This window comes from Schistocerca serialis, chromosome 3, assembly GCF_023864345.2.
Source record: "Schistocerca serialis cubense isolate TAMUIC-IGC-003099 chromosome 3, iqSchSeri2.2, whole genome shotgun sequence".
NCBI lineage: Eukaryota > Metazoa > Arthropoda > Insecta > Orthoptera > Acrididae > Schistocerca > Schistocerca serialis.
This window is the reverse complement of record NC_064640.1, coordinates 199,477,046-199,499,670: the sequence shown is the minus strand read 5'-3', so window position 1 is coordinate 199,499,670 and position 22,625 is coordinate 199,477,046. Positions and strand designations below refer to the sequence as shown.

The 22,625-nt window shown below is 39.2% G+C and overlaps 1 protein-coding gene across 1 annotated transcript in view; it reads right to left on the bottom strand.

The window, feature by feature from the left end:
* The window catches only part of LOC126469911 (O-glucosyltransferase rumi homolog), a 134,472-nt gene that overhangs the window by 43,002 nt on the left and 68,845 nt on the right, over positions 1-22,625 (bottom strand). The window contains exon 5 of the mRNA XM_050097275.1: positions 5,977-6,209. Within this exon, the coding sequence (XP_049953232.1) occupies positions 5,977-6,209 (233 nt within the window). The remainder of the gene's footprint in view (positions 1-5,976; positions 6,210-22,625) is intronic.

The window sequence follows — 22,625 nt, the reverse complement described above, 5'->3', positions numbered from 1 at the left end:
CCACAAAGGGGAATATCACTAAGGCCTCGCCACTGTTTTTTCTATGGAAGGAGACCAAAGAGCTTATCACCAATAATACATCACAGTTTTCATTCACCAGTTTTTAGTTGTTTTGCACCCAGAATGGAATCAAACTCTTATCGCACCTCTGTTTCACTCTATGTCTAATGGCATGGCTGAATGTTTTGTGTGTAGAAACACAGATGGAAAAACTGTTTGACATCCACACCTATCGATTCTCGATTGCTTTCTTTTTATCCTCTTACTGACCAACGCTGAACCACTATAGAAGCCCAGTAGAATTCTTGCACGGACACCCTCACTGTCCCTTTGCTGTATCTGTTGCAGTGTCCATTGGTACAAGAAGATGAAGATGAAGAAGAAGAAGAAGAAGAAGAAGAAGCAGTGACATCTTTTAAGGAGAGCACCCCATCTCACCCAGCCCAATGATCAACAACAGCAGATGTGGTGTCCCATTCCAAGACAACATCCCAGGTGATGGTCACCTGGCATTCCCAGTTCTCCAGCATTATCCGTAATCACTATGGATCTGGATCTGGACCCGGACTATATGCAGAAGGCCCCAAGTCTGTGCAACACTAATTAATCTGCACAAGTTGATTATCTAAAAGTTGAAATGCTTCAACATTAATGACTGCCTGGACTTTCTCATTTGCTACAACACTGAGGTCTTTCATAGTTTAAAAACAAACCCTCCAAGATCTCCTTTAAAAAGGCAAAGATGAAAGCTACAAATAAGCCAGGAAGGTTCTGAAGCTCAACCATAAAATAATTACAGTAGCAGCTTAAAAGTTTTAACAAATGATTTTTAATACTTATATGGATATGGTGTCTGTTTTTTCGGACATGTCTGAAAGAACAGACACCATTGATGACCTGCAACCATCTAGAAAGAAATTAGAATTGTATTAATACCTTCAGCTGCTAAAAGGCATTCATATATATCAACTACGAATGTCGTGTGTGGACATACAAGGAGAGAATGTGGATCTCGAGAGAGGCGTGCGCGAGATAGTCCCTGCAGTCACGCTATCCTCTGTGCCCTCGGTGGCTCAGATGGATAGATCATCTGCCATGTAAGCAGGAGATCCTGGGTTCGAGTCCCGGTCGAGGCACACATTTTCACCTGTCCCCGTTGATATATATCAACGCCTGTTAGCAGCTGAAGGTATTAATACAATTCTAATGATTTTTAAAGTACAGGACATAAGTCTCTCCTGGCAGTAGCAAAAGAAGTCCAGATTGCTTTTGCAAGGGACAGTTTATATTCATTCTAGTTCCATGTGAATTAAATTCACAGCAATACCTGCTACAATCTTATTCCTACCCCAACTTCCCCCACCTCCTCTCCACCTGATGCACTGTTTTGTCAACATTTCACCGTGCATATCTTGCTACCATCAGTTTCCATCTGTTCTAAGAATTGCAGAAAGTACTGTCCATCAACATTTTCTCAGTTATGAAAAGCCAGTGTGAAGCCTAGGTGACAGACTTATATGGCACATAAATACACAAGTCGTTACCATAGTATGATAATTTTCTGTTACCATGGTAAGTGCACTGAAAAGTATGTCAACATCTCTTAAAATAAATGTTTCCTGGCCATAATGTTTTCTTTCTATTTACAGCACAAGGAAACTTACTTCCCGATTAATCATTCAACTGTATGTTAGTTACATTACAGATCACACATTCCCGATTAATCATTCAACTGTATGTTAGTTACATTACAGATCACACATTAAAGTATTAAAACAAAGCTCGCACTTCATGTCCAAACAAACAATATTACACTGTATATTATCCCTGTGTTTGAAACTACAGCTGGAAAATTTATACATGGCCTGAAAAAAGATAAGTGAAGTACCCACTAAAAACAGCCAAATGCCAACTTATCTTTGTACATGCACATGCCATTAGTGTGCATGTAAATTATTAAGAGTTGCAATTCTCTAGGACAGGTAGAACACCCATCAGATTGCATTAGAGTTCACACACACACACACACACACACACACACAAAAGGCAGCCACCAAGAGAGGTCTCAGGTCCATTGCCAGCATAGCACACTTTCCACAGCCACAGCGCTGTGATTAAAGGCACTATTTTTCCGCATCTCATCAAACGCCCAATAACAGGTTGTGCCGTATCCGTGTGCAACAACAGTATTTATGTCAGCACACTACCACAGAATGGCAGTCTCAGCTATTTAACAACTCTTTTTCTTTGAATTTTCTGGGCCAGGCAGTGGCCACAGTAGCAGTCCATCAATCAGAGATTTCGCTAAGGAAAAGGTCACTGCTGAATGTGGAGCTGCCAGTGATACCTCAGACAATGCCATGAAGTGGCCTATACACCTGGAGATTGCAGAAGACATTGGTATTAGCTGGTGCCATTGTCTTACACTGTAGCTGTTCCACTTCATAGTGAACTCAGACTTTAATTTTGTCCATTATTAGGGCCATCTGCCTGCATATGAACTTGTGTAAAATCAGCGATTACCGAGAGCTACTACAAACAGTTCTTGTAAAAAAAAATTACTGGAAGGAGGAGTTTCTGTTTATGTGCATTTCAATTAATTTATTCTGCATTTTTTACCTGGGTTGTGTTTTCAGTGTGCCTGGCGTGGGAATGCCAAACAGCATCAGATGTTGAGTGATCACTACAAAGGACAGGGAGATGCTGCAAACAAATGTGAGACAGCTTTATCAGCACACGAAATTGTCTGACAGGAGCCTCATTGTTGATCTCCATTTGGCTGGTTCGTCAAATCTTGCAATATCCAAGTTTGTAACCCCTTCATAAGTGCACTTGCCTTCTGAGAACTAGTAATGGACTCCCTGCAACATTCCGTGTCATTCTCCATCATTGGTCAGACTAACAGCACCTGGACTAGGGAATTACCATCCCGTATGTAGACTGCTGTTAACATTACAACACAAACTGCTGTTTTCGGTATGGTGCTGTGACCAGGAAGTAACGACTGACGACGCACAGAGTTGCATTTTGTTCAGCCACGAATCACAGTTCTGCACTTCTCCGGACGACCACCGTCAATGAGTATGGCGGAAACCTGGGGAGAGGTCCCACTCTTCCAACACTTTGGAAAGACATGGTGATGTTACTCCTGGCATCACAGTGTGAGGAGCAATCAGGTACGACTTCAAGTCACAATTGGTAGTTATTGAGGGAACTCTAATGGCACAATGGCAGATCAAAGGTTTCCTGTGTGTGACAGTATAGTGGTACCATTTTTCAACACAACAATGCTTGTCTACACATGTCACATGACTCTATGAACTGTCTGCATGATGCTGAGGCTATCCCAATGCCAGCAAGATCTCCAGATCTGTCCCAAATAGGACACCAGCAAGATCTCCAGATCTGTCCCAAATAGGACACATGTGTGGCGACCTCAGGTGTAAACTTCATCTCAGTGCCAAATATCCAGGATCAGCTACAACAGTTGTGGGCCAACTCGCAGCAGGAGAGGAGACAACAGTTTTATGACATCCTAACCAAAGCAGTCCACACATCTAGGCCAAAGGGGGTGTAATGTCATACCGATAAGTGGGCTCATACTGTCATATTCCCTCAACCTGTGGAGTCAACTCTGTAAAATAATAAACCAATCATTTGATGAGGGCTGCTTTCCAGACAGACTGAAATATGCTGAAGTCCGTCCAGTCTACAAAAAGGGAAAACAAGATGATTTAGTAAATTTCTGCCCAGTGTCTATACTCCCAGTTTTCTCTAAAATAGTTGAACGAATAGTATGTAATCAATTAGAAAAGTACAATAAGGAAGGTAATATTATTCTCAATAACCAATATGGGTTTAGGAAGGGACGAAACACTTTAAAAGCTATAAATCAACTAATCTCCAAAGTAAGTAAATGCCTTGACAACAAACAAAGTGTATCTGGTATTTTCTGTGACCTCTCAAAGGCGTTTGACACAGTAAACCATAAGCTACTGGTCCAAACATTGGGTACCTATGGCTTCCATGGAAAATCTATAAGATGGTTTTCATCTTATCTCAAAAAACAGATACCAAATAGTGGTGATACATCAAAAGGGAAAGAAAACTTGCTCTAGCTGGAAAGAAATTCAAGCAGGCGTGCCCCAGGGCTCGATATTAGGACCACTTCTGTTCTTATATTACATAAATGACATGCCTAGCAAAGTAAATACAGATACAATACTTTACGCAGATGACTCAACTGCTGTAGTCTGCTGCAAAAACACTGACGAATTAGTAAGGACCACGAAACAAACTCTACAAGAACTTGAACAATGGATAAAAGATAATGTTATGAAATTAAATCTTGAAAAAACCCCAAATCATACACTTCAGGACCAAACAAACTACTGAATGTATATCACAAATAGAATATTCAGGTAAAGAACTTACCACAGTTCATTCTGTAAAATTTCTTGGGATAACTTTAAATAAAAACTTGCAATGGACCGACCATGTGGACAGTTTACTGAAGAGATTAAATAGTTTAGTTTATGCAATGAGGGTACTACACAAATTAATGGATTTAACAGTGAAGAAAACTGTATACCACGCGTATTTCATAACACTTATAAGATATGGAATAATATTTTGGGGTGCTGAAAAGACAAACTTCCTTCGAATCTTCAAACTACAAAAAAAAAAAAAAAATTAGAGCAATGACAGGAACCAATAGTAGACATTCATGCAAACCACTATTCAAAAGCCTGGACTTCATGACAATCCCTTCCATCTTCATATATGAAATACTTCTCTTTGAACAGAAAAAACTCACATCTGTTTGAAGGAAATACATTCACACATGCCTATGAAACTAGACATAAATTGAAATACATGCTACCTTGTCACCGACTCGTATATGAAAATACTCCATATTACATGGCTCTGAAGAGCAGAAATAAGATAAGGTCAATATTTGGGGAATCCACATTGGATACCATTGGCACATACCTAAAAAGCAAAGGTTATTATAGTCTAGAAGAATTTCTAAATGAATAAAAAGCAATATTATAGTTTAGAAGAATTTATAAATAGGAATAGGGAGTAAAGATGCAAGTACAAATGGTATACTTTCGAAGCCATATAGATACAAACAAAGTATACATGTTCACTGTATATTCATGTTTATATATAGAATTATATGGCGGTTTGTATCCCGTTCAGTACATCCATACTTCACATAGGTGTGTGAAGGCTATAGTAATGATTCGATGAGTTACGAAAAGATTTAAAATATAATGTTGTATTTTCATTATAATAAGCAATGTACGTATGACGTATTTCCTGTAGTATATAAAATACTGTAACAACTTAGGTTAAAGACTGACGAGTCACCAATGTTCTCAATCGAATGACTGTATAAAAACATGTTATTTGGCAATAAAGCATCTTATCTTATCTTATCTTATCTTATCTTGGGTGCTTCACTTTTCTTGTCAGACAGCCTATTACAAGGAACTGTTATTTTCTATGATAAAACAACGTGATGACAGTGTCGAACATCATGAAAATGTAACATCTAGCCACAATACTGTATACACCACAGGTCATCATTGTGACTAAAATAGCTCATCCATTGCAACTGACTATTCAACATTATCAACAAAATCATCAATAACTCGCTCAACAGAAGAACATTCTAGTGAAAGAAATAATCTGAGTAATGTTTTTACAACACTTTGTAACAATCTAATGCAGCCAAGGACTACAACAGCTTCCATATGAACAGTGACATGATAGAAATGTGTACGAATACACAATCTTAAGCACCCTAAGAGCAAAATGACAGCACCCACACTTCACAGCCATGAACACACACTTGCACTCAAGGTTGAAATTTAATGTTCTGTTTATGTCAATTAGAGGTGGCACACATCCAGAAAGTGTTGAATGTGAATAAACTGAATAAAAGGAAATATATGAAACAGCACTCACCTGATATCTTCTCTTGACGCTGTACTACTAACTGGTATATAATGTACCCACGGCTTCAGAGCTGGGTAAAAGAACTCAATCCAGTTGTCACCAACATGAAACACTAAACTCTTACATAAGAAGAGATGTTTCAATCGAAAACTGGCTGCAACTCCCCGGAAATTAAATAGATACTTGTATTCACAATGTCTTTCTAGTGATACTTCTTCAGCTGGCTCTGCGTACAGGGTGTCCTGAAGGAAAAAGAAGCAGCCTCACTTTATAAAAGTAACTACATAGCATCAAATTCATAATTAATAGACAGAAGCACAGACAGTACAAACAAGAAGTCATGCAGGGGATATTTTCCTATGTATCTCTCCCTGCTGCCGTTAGTAAGTAGACACTTTTTCTGTGAATAATGATCTGATTGTTGTTTCATTTATATGTCATTACCATTCTAGGTAATTTTTTAATCAACTGAATTGACATGTCCAATTAAATATAACACAGAAACAATTAGAAAGACATATAGGAAACTATGCTTGCAGTCAAGATGAATATGACAAACTGTGCACCTGCTTCTTCCAAATTAGACAGTAGTTGCACAATACAGGAACTGAAAGAAACTAGTTACTTATTCCAGCACAAATACAATGAAATAAAGATACACTTCTAATAATCTGAAAGTTAATTAGAAATTTTCACATATTATCTTCCAACAGAACTGCAGAAAACGTCTCTTAGACAGATCATTCCAAAGCTTCATAGGTTATGCCACAGACCTCCTGTATGCACTATGGAAGTGAAATGAAGTTTTGTCATGTAAGTTGTGTTACAAGCTTCTTTCTATATGCATGAACATACAATAAAATTTAATCCAGCTCTTTCTAGTTCTGGAGTTCTATTACACCAGTCCTCAAATAAAAAATCACTGAACAAACTTAATCCATTCTGAATGTTTGTAAAGAGCATAGCTGATGGTAGTATACTATAAATTCACCAATGATACACCACTTGGTGTAGTTGTAGCCTGTCTGGTGAGAAGGCACTGTACACAGCAACTCACCCATCACAAGAAATCACATGACTATTCTGTGGGACTACTCAAGCTCTCTAATGCTGATGCTGGTTACCGCCAAGCTTATACGTCAGTTTGGATGCTGGCACGCTGCTCTTTAGAATGTGACGCTGCTTACCAGCATTTGCTATGCGATAAACACAGATTTGGTCACCTTTTTCTCAAAAACTATATCCTGCTCTGGGACAGCGAGCTTTACTAGCGCCAAACCACAGCTGTGAATTTGGCTTCCATTTTAGAAAACATGCCTCGTCCTATGGCAGCCCAACTATGCTGCTACGCCCCAGTCACTGTTATGTATTCAGGTGTCTCCACATCCTGAACTCTCATTTGTTGCAATAGCCATACTATATTTTTTATTGTTTTTGAGAAATATTTTATCCTGCAAATAGATTGTGTTACTTGCTTACATCACTACTGACAATAACTTGAATGTTGAAGAACACTTGGAAAACCATGTCTAATTTTGAGTGAAGGATTATCATTCAGTCTTACACAGTTATTGATAACTATACAAATGGTCAAAGAGCAGTGGGTGTCAGAACTCTGGTAAGTACTATAACAAGACAGACATAAAACTAATGTTAAGAATGTAACAAATGCATGAATAGGTGATACACAAATAACTCCAGTGAAAAATAAAACTAAAAACAAGTAATGCTTCCTTCAAAAACATTAGACACCAAGAACGAGAAGGAAGCTCATGGTTACAAGTAACAGAAACAGTGCATAACATTAATGGCATGTTGTAGTGCAAATGGGAGTTATAAACTACCGCTTATGGTGATTGGAAAATCCCAACATCCACGTTGTTTTCAACACACTGACATAAACTCTACCAGTGCAGTATTGCACCCAGAAGGAAGTGTGGATGGACAGACAAATATTCTGTTGTTGGTTCCATGAAATGTTTGTACCAGCAGTGAGAAAAGAGCTAAAGAAGAAAAAGCTTCCACTGAAAGCTATCCTTATAACTGACAATGCTCGCAGTCATCCTTCAGATGTTTCTCTGAAGTCCCATGATATGCAAGCACTCTTTCTCCTACCCAATGTGACAGCCCTAATTCAGCCCACGGAACAGGGAATTTTGGAATAAATTAAACGTCATTACCGACATTCACTTCTCGTCTCCTTGCTGAACAAAAGTGAAAATGACACAATCGAGACAATGCTGAAAACATGGAAAGCAACTAACATATGTGATGTTGTTTTCCAAGCAGTCAAAACATGGAACAAAGCAGAGAGCGCTACCATGGTGAAGAGCTGGAGAAAATTGTGGCCATCCATTGATGTCAAGTTGGATCCAGTAGTGGGTGACAGTAATGAGCCAGTCAATTCAGAATTATCAATTACTTTGTATGTTCCACAACCTTCCAGGAGGAGAAGGAATTGATGATGAAGATGTTACTACGTAGCTGAAAGAGGAAAACTGTGATACAGACCAAACTTATATTGGAGACGCTTTCACTTAACTGGAGGGAAAATGCTGCTGCCTTTTAACTGAACAATTATTTTTGAAAGCTTGAATACAGCCAAATGAAGAAAACAAAGGCCGTTTCAGAAGAAAAATGTGTTTAAGTTTTTGCAAAAGCAAACATTCCAGTCAAAAAGTTTCCAATGAGCACTTTTTTTTTAACAGTCAATTTCAAAGAACTAATAATTTGCTTGTCTACACTCACGTAACGTGACAACCTTTTAAATTTGTGCATCAAATCATTTACAAACAAAGAAAATAAATATGAATTTCGACAAAAATAGACGTGAATTTTGCAAAAGCAGATGTGAATTTTGCCAAAGATAGATGCTACGTTTTCTGGTCACTAATAATGAGCAAATAGATATGTAAATTTCCACAGGCAGACATATCATGCTTATCCGTGAGTTTGCAGTACAACTGAACTGTGACCACAATATCATACAAAAATAGTGAAAAGCTTGGTTTATTGAAAAGCATATGCACAGTACACACACACAGACCTCATGTCCAATTTGGCTGAGAAGGGTGGACATATGTTCTAGTCATCTCGAAGAGTCCAAAGAAAATAAATATATATGTCAAAGTTACAGCTATCATTAGCTTTCATCAGGTCAGTGGGGCATTCAGAACTGACGGAGTAATCAGCCCAGGAGATACAGTATCATCTAAACTAGTCTGAGCATCCCTAGAAGTAGTTTTCTGATACTTCAGCTGGGGAAAAGAATCTGAAATAAGGGTTATCAGTGATCTATCAAATGACCTTTGCTTAATATGGTATGGAAAGTTCTGGCACAATGTATATAATTTAAGAGTTAAGACAACAGCAAGCAAACTTCGTTAGCTTTCATAAGAATTCTTTTTCAAGCTAGGGAAAACATAAACAAACAAACAAACAAACACACACACACACACACACACACACACACACACACAAATTTGTCGATACCGTGATTTGGCACGTAGACTGGGTGATGTAGGGTTATGTTGAGTTGAGAGGACAAGGGATGGAAAGGGAGGCAGGGAGCAAGAGGGAAAGTTAGCGAAGAGTGGCTGAAAGATCAGAGGGAGGCAGTAGGTGCACAGGATAGGAATGTGGTGCACACACACACAGCAGAACCAGCGAGTCTGTGCAGTGCGCACTGACAATGGTGCAGGAGCTTGGGTTGGAAAGTGGTGACAGAATTGTGGAAGAGGAGACCACGGGGAAGAGAGTGCAGGTGCTGGGGGGTTAGCTGAGATTGAAGCCAAGAGGATTACAGGAATGAAGGATGTGTTCCAAAGATAGCTCCCAAGTATGCAGTTATGAAAAGTCGGTGCCAGGGGAAAGAATCCAAATGGCCTGAGTTGCAAAGCGGCTGTCGGAATCGAGTTTGTCGTTCTCGACAACGTATTCCGCCATCAGGCGGTCAACTCTGTACACGGCCACAGTTTAGTGGGCCATTTGTTTGAGTGGCTTGTCATTTGGTAGTCAAATCAATGTAAAATGCTGTGCAAAATTGCAGCAGAGTTGGTATACGACACGGCTACTTTTGTAGGAGGCCCTGCCTCTTACGGGATCAGATAAGCCCATGACAGAACTAGAGTAGAATGTGCTAGGTGGACAATTTGGACAGGTCTCTCATGTGGGTCTTCCATGAGGATAAAATCTGTGTAAAAAGGGACAAGAGTGGTTGTGACACAGGGACTGACCAAGATATCATATAGGTCAGGTGGGCAGCAGAATACCACTCTAGGAGGAATGGGAATGATTTCCATGCATGACAGATAGTCAAAGACCCGGTGAAGGATATGGTTCAGTCACTACAGTGGGGATGGTATTTCGTGAATAGGGGCATGCTCCTTTGTAGCGTGTTCTTGGGGGTAGTGAGAGGGTAGGAGTGTGAGAGGATACAGTGTGGGAAATCTGTTTGTGAGCTAAGTTCAGGGGATAGTGCGCTGTTGCCATATTTTGCGACAATGCAGTTTCATTCACAGAGCAACCAAATTATTTACTCATATGTCAATGTTACTTTCTTGTAGCAGTATAGCTGTGAATGTGTATCAAAACATCTTGGTGTGATTTTTAAACGAAAATGTCATGTGACAGCAATAAACGTGAAGTTCCTCAGAAGCAACTTTAATTAAATTGCATGCTTATGAAGTATCATATTAGTCGTGTGACTGGTTTCATGATTTCCTGTCAGAAAGACCACTGTATGTAGTAATCAACGGAAAATCATCGAATGTGATAGAAGTGATATCTTGTGTTTGCAAGGAAGTGTTACAGGTGCTTCTCTCTACCCAATCCAGTAAACGGTTTAGGAGAAAATCTGAGCAGCCCTCTCAAACTGTTTGCAGATGATGCTGTGATTTACCATCTTATAAAGTCAACAGAGATCAAAACAAATTGGAGAACGACTAAGACAAGATATCTGTATGGTGAGAAGAGTGGCAATTGACTCTAAATAATGAAAAGTCTGAAGTCATCCACATGAGTACTGAAAGGAATCCACTAAATTTGGTTTACAGGATAAAACAGACGATTCTAAAGGCTGTAAATTCAACTAAATACTTAGTGATTACAACTACGAAGAACTTAAAATGCAACTATCATATGGATAATGTTGTCTGGAAAGCAAATCAAAGACTGTGATTTATTGGTGGAACGCTTAGAAAATGCAGCAGGTCTACTAAAGAGACTACTTACACTATGCTTTCCTGCCCTCATCTCAAGTATTTCTATCAGCAGATAGAATTGATCGAAAAATTTCAGAGAAGGGCAGTTAGTTTTGTATTTTCGCAAAATAGGGGAGAGACTGTCGTGGATATGATACGCGAATTGGGGTGGCAATCATCAAAATAAAGGCATTTTTATTGTGGCAGGATTTTCTTATGAACTTTCAGTTGCCAACTTTCTCCTCACACTGCGAAAATACTTTGTTGGCGCCCGTCTACATAAGGAGGAATGTTAATCATAATAAAATAAGAGAAATTAGAGCTCACAAGGAAAGATAAAAGCATTTGTGTTTCTTGGGCGCTGTTCTAGGGGAGAACAGTACAGAAATAGTTTGAACAGGTTCTATGAACGCTCTTCCAGGCACTTAATTGTGAATTGCAGAGTAATCATGTAGATGTAGATGCTTCACAAGCAGAGATTGAAAATACCGCTTCAGTTGTAAATTACTTTATTTTCACAGGATCGGTTTCGGACTTTTACAAGCCCATTCTCAGGTGGCGTAGCTGAGCTGTGGTCCCCGAGCGCCATGTGTACCAGGTGCGGTGTGCTGCCTATGAGTGCAGAACAGGGAGTGTTCACAAGCAGTCGAGGTGGTTTATATACCACATTTATAACTTCTTCAAATGTGAGTCTGAAAGCGATACTTCTATTTTTGACATTCTGGAGACTCATGAATGAACTGCAGAAGCACATATCGGCAAGAGAACTGTACAGAGAATAGCAAACAAAAGTGTCAGAACTGTAGAAACCTCAGGAAAATTTGTTTTCATGCCACCTGAAAATAATCAAAATTGTAAGAAACCTGAATACAACTATATGGTTTTGACAATGATGTTTTAAAGCGCTCCATGTTTGAAATGTATATAAGAAGGGAATACCAAACATCACAAAACTTGTTACAATTATGCCTGAGCAAGGTAATGCTTCATCAATGTAGAGAATTTTAAAATACAGTGGTTTTAAACATGTTAAGAAGAGAGTTTTTAATTGACAGAAGTTACATAGAAGCAGCACAAAGCATGTCCATTATAAAGATGCACGATACAAGAGGAGGAACTAGTTCCACTGTGTATTACCTTGATGAAACATGTGTGGATTTGAATCATTCCATGAATACCTGCTGGAAAATGAGTGATGGTACTGGCAGTTTTAAAGTTCCCTTACAAAAAGGTTCTCAGATACTTATTCCGCATGCTGCCTCTTCTTCTGATTTGTTTCCCGAGAGTAAACTTGTATTTAGTTGTAAGAAAAACAATAGCGACCACCATTCGAAAATGAACGCTGTCACTTTAAAGAAGTGATTCACTGAACAATTCTTGCCACATCTAGCTTAGAAGTCGGTCATTATAATTACCATGCCAGTTATTATTCAGATGTTACAGAGAAATGACTAAGTACAAGCACCAGGAGAGGGGATACTGAGCTCTGGCAGAAAAATAAAAATATTCTGGGCAATATAAGCCAGACTCATGGTGAACTCCCGCAGCTCGTTAATTTATAAAAGCCACATGACAGACTGTATAATTTTGACTTTCTTGCATGAGAATGTGGTCACACAGTTTAGCGTTTACCCACATATTACTGTCAGAATAATCTGATAGAATTAATTTGCGCACAGGTTATGAGCGACATGGGTGAGAAAACAAAACATTCAAGATAACACACACTGAAAGGCTTGGGCATGAAGCAACACACAACATCCCACTTCAGTGTGGGCACACTGTGTGTGTCACGCTGAAAAGTTTCAAAAATAAGACTTTCACATGGAGGTGAAGATGCATAAAAGCCTTGAACGTATCATACTAAATTTAGGATCACATGGTTTGGACATGGACTCAGATAGCAGATGATATTATGATTAAACTTTGAAACAAAGCAAAGTAATGATCTATCTTGGTTTTAAAAGACTCATGGTTTAAAAACATTTTTGACAACATATCAATTGCATACACTGTACTGTAGAACTTCCTAACTTTTATTGATTAGGAATATGTAGCCTGAGAAGCATTCAGACCATAATGTTCAACACATTGTACAAGGGGAAGTTAAGCTTTTCCCAGCCTGTTGTGTTACTTGTGAGAAGGCGGCTGCACAAATTCGTCAAAAGCTCCCATATTTTGACACGTAAACCCCTATCATTTTCATGGCGCAAATTGGAAAATGCCTTAAAATGAAAGGGAGGGTTACCTGTTGCAATATTGGTGGTTCTCGACATTATCGGTCAGCATTCCATCGAGCTATTCACAGAAGATGGTTAATTGTTAGCTTGTTCAATGGATCATAAATGCGTTCTCCCACTGTAATGTAGAATGAGTTAGTTTAAACTTATAATGCCTGTTGACACTGAACAATATGATAACATACTGACAATTTTTAAGATAGTCTTTTCCACTTGTGTTTGCTACCAGTAATTTTCTTTCATTCATAGTGATTTACACTGAACAGCAGTGAAACACACCTACATATGTGTGTTACATAGATTTAAAAAATTATATGAGGCAGAACCAGTTGTCAAACAGAGATAATGATTTCGGTTTGAGTTTGAAGTTTATTTTGCTATGTATTACATTTTCCATTATAATACAGTCCAAATCACAATAAATGGCAATCATTGCAACTATTTCCAATGATCTTGTCATTAGACAATTGTCATTTTGAGAAAAATTGTTCCTGACATCTTCACAAAGCTGTATCATCTGTTCTCGCCTTCTGACATCACACAGTAAATTGCTGTGGAGCAGTGTACACAACCTCAAGACTCACAAGTAAGATTTCTCTCATGTAGACGAATGATTAAAATCAGTTTTACAATGTATTACTCCCTCAGAGATTTGAACATATAATATGATGTACCAAAGGCAAATGAACATGATTGTTGTCCGCAGCAACACAGTTCGACAACACGGACTTTGTTTGCCCGCTCTCTGCCACTGCCACGCATTCGCAAACCTTATCCCCTCCACGCCTTCCTATTGCTCTGCCTCTATGCATGGAAGCGCCATCCTATGTGAAGCGGGCTATAAGAAACTCTCATTGCCATAGTGATCCAAGCCCAATCTTTTTGTGCATTTTGTGTGTTCAATAGCATGTCTACCAAGGAAGATTATGTTCCTAATTCACTGTCTAACACATCATCTGTTTCGGTCCTAGGTAAGTCAACCAAAATTATTACTAGTTATATTACTTCATAGAATGAAAACACATCTTTGTTCATTTTGAGGTTATGCTTTATACACTAACAAACTGATTTAAAGTGTATCTTGTCACTTATTTATTTTGTTGTTGTCGTTTAGGAGAGCACTTCAAAAAATGATTGTACAACTGAGGCTTGACCTTACACAATTTGTATTTTTTACAGATACTCTTTTCAAACTCAGTAGCAGTAAACATAAAGTTTGCAGTGCAAGAAGTAGAGATTTTGCTCATGATTCTACTGATGGTATGTGCATGATCATAATAATCTGCTTCCACTGCATTCTCATAAATCAATAATTGCATTTTATTACTTGATAAATATCATTACTGTCAGGTATTGAGTTCTGTACCAAGCTTACTTTGTTTTTATTTGTTTTGGTATCTGAAGGAGCATCTTCACCAGTTGCAGAATATCCCAACATATATTCACAGTCTAAGCTAACTGAAAATGATGGAAGAGGAAGAAAGTGGAGAAGGCACAAACATAAACGAAAGAAGAATATTAAGAACATTTGCAAAATAGTGGTGAAGTGTATCAGTCAGAATGGAAGGAACCTGCTAAAATATTGTGATTGCCATTGCCCCACACGGTGTCCTGAGAAATTTCCTAATGAACGAAGTAAAATTGTATGCTATTCATTTTGGAAACTGGGGGATTATTTGAAACAGAACATTTATCTTTAGGGTTCAGTGAAAGTAAACAGAGCTATTCGATCCCATCGCAGTGATGGCAGTGGAACATCAAAATCTTACACCTACCACTATAATCCTCAATGAGGAAAATACATTGTTTGCAATAAGTATTTTCTTGGTATATTACACATCAGCTGGGGTCGAATTTACTATTGTATATCAAAAAAGGAAGTTCTTTCAGTCACAGATAACTGTGGAAAACATATCCCAGCGAATAAGATAGATCATAGCTGTGTAACGGCACGTATAAAACATTTCCTGGCATGCTGCAGTCATTATTCCAGAACAGATAATCCTGACAAAACATGTTACTTGGTGCCACCAGAGCATAAATTTTATCTCATTAATCACAACTCGATGTTTATTTATGTGCTTGACTACAGCCTTAAGGTGGTGTTCATGCAATCGTGCCAACTTCAAGAATACTAATATATCATCTGTAATCCTCGTAGTATCTCGATAAACCACTGCTGTATCTGCGCTGCATTCTTCACGTCAAAAGGTATCTGCATGTATTCAAAGAAACTAAAAGGTTTTATCACCACTGTCTTTGGTATGTGATCTTTTGCAACCAAATCTGATGGTCTGCCTTTTTGCAGTCAATTACACCAAATGTTGTCATCCCTGCCATTAAGTTGGTAGAATCCCTGATATTGGGCATCAGGTAGCGATCTGGGACTGTACTGGTTTGAAGTGCCCCACAATCACCACTAGTACTCCACATACCGCACTTTTTCTTCGCCAAATGCAATGGTGAGGTCCACCGGTTGTCGGACCTGTGTAACACGCCCACTTGCAGTAAGTCTTTGAACTCTGCCTTCACTATTACAAAACAATCTGTTGTTAACTTCCATGGTCCTGTGACAGCGGCTGACTCAGTGTTGTTTGAATATGGTGCACTGTGTAGTGTACACTTGTTGTACACGTGACACTTTGGCACTGCTCCACCCTGAAGGTACCAATTCACTTGCACGGTTTGCAGCCTGCATGGTGCTTCACCCTGCTCATAACCACCTCACTGCCTTTGCAAATCTGTGTGCCACTAATATTGACCTCCACTTCTATGTGGTACAGAAAATCAACACATAGTATGGCATCCGATACTTCTGCTATAATAAAAATCCAATCAGAATTCTTTTATTGTACACTTAACCTGTGTGGCTATTGGTAACTTATTTGCTGCCATGAGGTGTACTTGAGGGGACCTGTCCTTTGCTATGTAGCTTCCTACTGGCAGTACACTAAGGTCCAACCCACAATCTATGAGACAGTAGTGGTTGCCCTCACGTCTCTGATGTACTACATTCGGGACGGGCTAGGTAAGTGAGATAAGTTACTCACTTCCTTGCTATAAGCGCTTCTGTCAAGTCTTGCAGCCTGCTGCGCCCACTGCTGGCTGCCAATGCCATTTGGGTAGGTGCGTGGTGCCATGCATCTCACAGCTCCGTTGCCATTTTGCCTGTGATACCAACAGACCTGCTGCTGAAAACTGCTCCATTTCATCCCACTGTCACTCCTTATGTACTGCCTGGGTGAGCTCTTATCGTCCTCTAATAAACAGGACACCTGTCTCTGCAGTTCATGCAGCTGCTTACTTACACCCGACTGTTGCCCTCTCTGGAAAGCTGCCACCTCTCATGTTTTGAATTCATCAGCAACTAATGCAACACTCGCTGTATGTGAGATATTTAATGTTGCACAAACTGTGTCCACTAATGCTATCAGCACAGTAAAAACCATAGTTTTCTCAAATGACAACTACTGTTTTTACTGCCTAGTAGCCATACTAACCTTATGTGCCACAGCATCCCATCTGGTAATTCTACATCTCCAACAATGCCATGCAAGTGCCACCAATACTTGGAGGGAGACCTGTCCCCCATTTGCCAGTTATGCAAAACTTGCTGAATGTGCCGAGCCCCAAACATGCATACTGCTCTTCTGGTGGTTCGAGTATGAAGAGAGAGAGAGAGAGAGAGAGAGAGAGAGAGAGAGAGAGAGAGTGTGTGTGTGTGTGTGTGTGTGTGTGTGTGTGTGTGTGTGTGTGTAGCCGCCCTGGCATCTAATGCATTCACCATTTCACGTGTTTGTCTGTTACTTCATTCTGTTCAAATGCCAGCATTGCAAGCCAAAGTGTGGTGATCACAGACTGGTCATCGGGCACCCTCACTCTGACACTGCAAATTGCGGGTCTGTGATTTGACTCTGAAAATTGTCCCAGAAGGCTGTCGACTCCTTTCTCAACTGCCCTGCAGTTATGTCTCAAGCTGATGATACTGATTGGTTCTACATGTCCATTTTACTGTTTTTACTCACTTGTATGGTCACCACTTTATAGAAATTCCAGTTCTTTAGATTTAATCAAATGATGCACACCAGCTAGAACGCTTCAATAAACTTTTTTGTTAGTTTTCAACCAACAAACTCCAAAAAAAAAATCACTACTACAAAAATGAGGAAATTTATTTAAACCACAGAGTATCTGAACTATCAACTCTGTTCTCTCCAAAGCACAACACTTCATGGTGTACTGTGAAGTTTCCTCCCTGACGGCAGCAACTCCCGCAGTACCATGAATGAATATTTCTGATAAGTCCATTTGGTATCCCTTTTCCTTTTTACCTAAAATTTGAATATCATTCACAATATCATGGGAGGCCACTGTCGTTAATGTGTGTGGCTATTGCTGATTTATTTTAACTGTTTATATGGTAAGCATTTATTTGTTCACTGTATCTTGTTTGGGAGTCTCTCCCAGTTTAGCCTACATAGAGGGCTTTGCATGTTTTATATATTATTTTACAGGTGCCTGTTTTTGTGTGTTTATGTTGTGTCCCAGTGTTGTGTTGTGAAGGCAATGTTAAGTTTAGCAGTCTGAAAACGTTTGCTATTTTGTAGCAGAGCTTTGCTTGTGAATGGTATGAAAGCAGCGGTTTCTTCTACTTTTCTGTGTAGCAGTTGGTTTATTACTGTTTCTTCTTTTCTATAAGAGGTTCTCAAAAAGAGTTTCACCATATCCATTTGCTGCAGCTATTTATTTGATTGTACCAAGTTCATTCAGCTTCACATATTTATCAAATGGTATCCTGTTGGCTCTGTTAACTAGTGCTCTGTATGCAGCATGTATATGTGTCGTGAGGTTGCAAGATGAACTGTGTGTGTTGGTGTCATCTGATGTTTTTCTGTGGAATTAGAAGGTGTGTAAATTTTTATTTTACTGATGTTTAAGTCTAGGAAGCTGATGCTACGATTGCTTCACATTCACAAGTGAACTTCATACTTCTGTCCTCTTTATTGGGTATATCAAGAATGTTGTTAAATCATTTGTGTACCATCTACCCAGAGCAATGTATTATCAACATAGTTAATAATTTTATCCATAGAGTGTGATTTTATTGCAAGAGCTTTTGCTTCAGCGCGCGCGCGCGCACACACACACACACACACACACACACGACCCCACACACACACACACACACACACACACACACACACACACACACCTTTATGTTGCATGTACATTTTATTATTAAATGTAAAATAGTTGTAGTTTAGTACTAGGTCAAGAGCGTCCATGAATTCAACACTTTCAGGCAATGATAGTTTATGTTTTATGACGTTTCACCTGATGACTTTTGAGTGATTGTGTAATGGGCATGTTTGTGTATAGGTGTATGTCATATGATACTAGTTGGGCTCAATGGGGGTCTTGATATTTTTAATTTCTTCTATTAGCTGCTCACTGTTTTTTTACTGCATAGTTTTTAGTGAATGTACCACATTTACTCTAGTATAAGATGACCGTGATTATAAGAAGACCCCTTTTCTTCAAGAGGCTTCTTGTGAAAAATTTATTTTTAACATTTTCTGACCTATCAAAATTAAAACTGTTTCAATGGCATAAGGCATCTGCCTAAAAAGTTAACATTATGTCTATTCTAAATTAATGTCATTTATTGACTTGTCTACATTCTGATAATATAAGGAGAAATAAAATAAATGAAAAGAAATGGTTTACATTAATTAGCAAACCATTTTCTTTTCTATATGTTCACTTATTAATCCTGTCATCTGAGATATCACTATTTTTAATCATCACCCCTCGTAGTACAGCTGTTAAATTTAAATCTTTGTTGTCATAAATATTTGGCAGTTTCATCCGAATATGTTGTCATTTCTGAGGTTGTGGTTATGGTGGGACCTGATAACAGATTTTTTGATCCAAATACATATTGGATTTTACTTCTGTTCTGGAAAGATAATGTTATACTGTCTCTTGCTTCCGAAAGTATCATCTACCCGTCACTCTCTCATTGGCTGTGTACAGGGTGTTACAAAAAGGTACGGCCAAACTTTCAGGAAACATTCGTCACACACAAAGAAAGAAAATATGTTATGTGGACATGCGTCCGGAAATGCTTACTTTCCATGTTAGAGCTAATTTTATTCATTCTCTTCAAATCACATTAATCATGGAATGGAAACACACAGCAACAGACCGTACCAGCGTGACTTCAAACACTTTGTTACAGGAAATGTTCTAAATGTCCTCCATTAGCGAGGATACATGCATCCACCCTCCGTCGCATGGAATCCCTGATGCGCTGATGCAGTCCTGGAGAATGGCGTATTGTATCACAACACGAGCACGAAGAGTCTCTACATTTGGTACCGGGATTGCGTAGACAAGAGCTTTCAAATGCCCCCATAAATAAAAGTCAAGAGGGTTGAGATCAGGAGAGCGTGGAGGCCATGGAATTGGTCCGCCTCTACTAATCCATTGGTCACCGAATCTGTTGTTGAGAAGCGTATGAACACTTCGACTGAAATGTGCAGGAGCTCCATCGTGCATGAACCACATGTTCTGTCGTACTTGTAAAGGCACATGTTCTAGCAGCACAGGTAGAGTATCCCGTATGAAATCACGATAACGTGCTCCATTGAGCATAGGTGGAAGAACATGGGGCCCAATCAAGACATCACCAACAATGCCTGCCCAAACGTTCACAGAAAATCTGTGTTGATGACATGCAGATTCTCGTCAGCCCACACATGTTGATTGTGAAAATTTACAATTTGATCACGTTGGAATGAAGCCTCATCCGTAAAGAGAACATTTGCACTGAAATGAGGATTGACACATTGTTGGATGAACGATTCACAGAAGTGTACCCGTGGAGGCCAATCAGCTGCTGATAGTGCCTGCACACACTGTACATGGTACGGAAACAACTGGTTCTCCCGTAGCACTCTCCATACAGTGACGTGGTCAATGTTACCTTGTACAGCAGCAACTTCTCTGACGCTGACATTAGGGTTATCGTCAACCGCGCGAAGAATTGCCTCGTCCATTGCAGGTGTCCTCGTCGTTCTAGGTCTTCCCCAGTTGCGAGTCATAGGCTGGAATGTTCCGTGCTCCCTAAGACACCGATCAATTGCTTCGAACGTCTTCCTGTCGGGACACCTTCGTTCTGGAAATCTGTATCTATACAAACGTACCGCGCCACGGCTATAGCCCCGATCTAATCCATACATCAAATGGGCATCTGCCAACTCCGCATTTGTAAACATTGCACTGACTGCATAACCACGTTCGTGATGAACACTAACCTGTTGATGCTACGTACTGATGAGCTTGATGCTAGTACTGTAGAGCAATGAGTCGCATGTCAACACAAGCACCGAAGTCAACATTACCTTCCTTCAATTGGGCCAACTGGCGGTGAATCGAGGAAGTAAGTACATACTGACGAAATAAAATGAGCTCTAACATGGAAATTAAGCGTTTCCGGACACATGTCCACATAACATCTTTTCTTTATTTGTGTGTGAGGAATGTTTCCTGAAAGTTTGTCCGTACCTTTTTGTAACACCCTGTATAACCAGCAGCTGACATGCCCCCTTTTGTTCCCGTCATACATCATGGTGAGTGTAGACAATGTTGTAGCATGAAACACATACGTATGCCACTGGCCCAAATCTATCCTTTTACCATCTCCTGCAGAAATGAAAACTGTTGTTGGGCATTCATCCAATTTTACAGATAATTCAATTCCAACTACAAATGGATTGAGGCAAACTGCAATTTAAACATGATAGATGTTCCTAAAAACCCAAAGTATGCTGTATAGATTCCCATAGTTGGCAACACATCACTCACTACATTCCTCCCCGCACTCATCTAGTTCTCACAGCCAAGCTGGTATCACTGTTCTCCCTTAAACTCTTTTGCAGTGCTTTGCTTGAGCAACTGTGAAACATGGACTGCAAATCATACATAACAACACAGCAACTAAAACATAAATAAAAGATCGCAATCACAATTCAGTCCAATACCTGAAATTGTGCCCATCCCGCCATCTACTCACGTCTGTTGATACTATCTGCACGACAGGTCTAGCTGCTGCAATTTATTCTCGCGACAACAATTACAGTCAGTTTAACATGATCTATTTTGCATGTTAGACATTTCATTCTCGATAAATTTTCCTTCTTGTTGCATCTGAATGTCAGCATCATGTTCTAAAGCTGATTAAAGGCTGGTAATGTTTTTACCCAGTATTCTGATATGTGAACAGCGACTGAATTTGTCATTTGCAACTCACTTAGTGAATCATTCTAGTCTCGCATAATCAAATAAAATACTGATCAGGGTTCAGAATCAAGTAACGTTTTTGAAGGGCAACATTTCTGTTTTTGAATGTTATATTTACTTAAAAAGCAGCATTATGTTTATACAGGGTATCCATACATGTATGAGACCTTTTATTGCAAACGTGATAAAATACAACAAGAGTTGCTAACATACAATTTGGTGCTATTTCCTCCTGTGTTTCACAATGTAGTCAAATTTTAAGCAGAGCAATACATTGTTGTAGTGACTAGTTCATAGTATCCCTTGCACTAGTGCTGTGTGACTGCGTGTGTTAAATGTCATGTGAATGTTCCAGCAACATTGATACTGTACTGAGTGCTCTGGCATACTGGGAAATCTTGAGCCTGTTACAAGACCAATTGCCCAGCCCTATCCTTTCAAATTCAACAAAATAAATCTGCATGTGAGCTCAATACCCACAGCTTCACCTTCAAAAGTAACATGACCTCTGTATACTCTATTAAACAAGATTAAAAATGTTAACCACAGCAGTAATAGTTAAATCTGCGAATATGACTCTGTAGTTTTGGAATGACAAATTGGGAAAAAACCTTGTCTTATAATTGGGTCAATATGGTACACGTCTCAGCTAGTGAGAAGAAATATAACATGATTATAAATCCTCAGGTATCAAAGTTAAGATCGCAACCAGAAATATAAAGAAGGTTGTTCAATTTGCCTGACTGTGAGCCCAAGGAACAGCCCAGATTACAGAATTAACAAACAAACTTAATCAGATCTTCATATGTTACATAAAATGGAGAAGGGACACCAAATGGACTTATATTAGGTTGGTGCATAAGTTTGTAGCATTTTTCTATATGTTTAATAAACACAACAGATACACATAAGA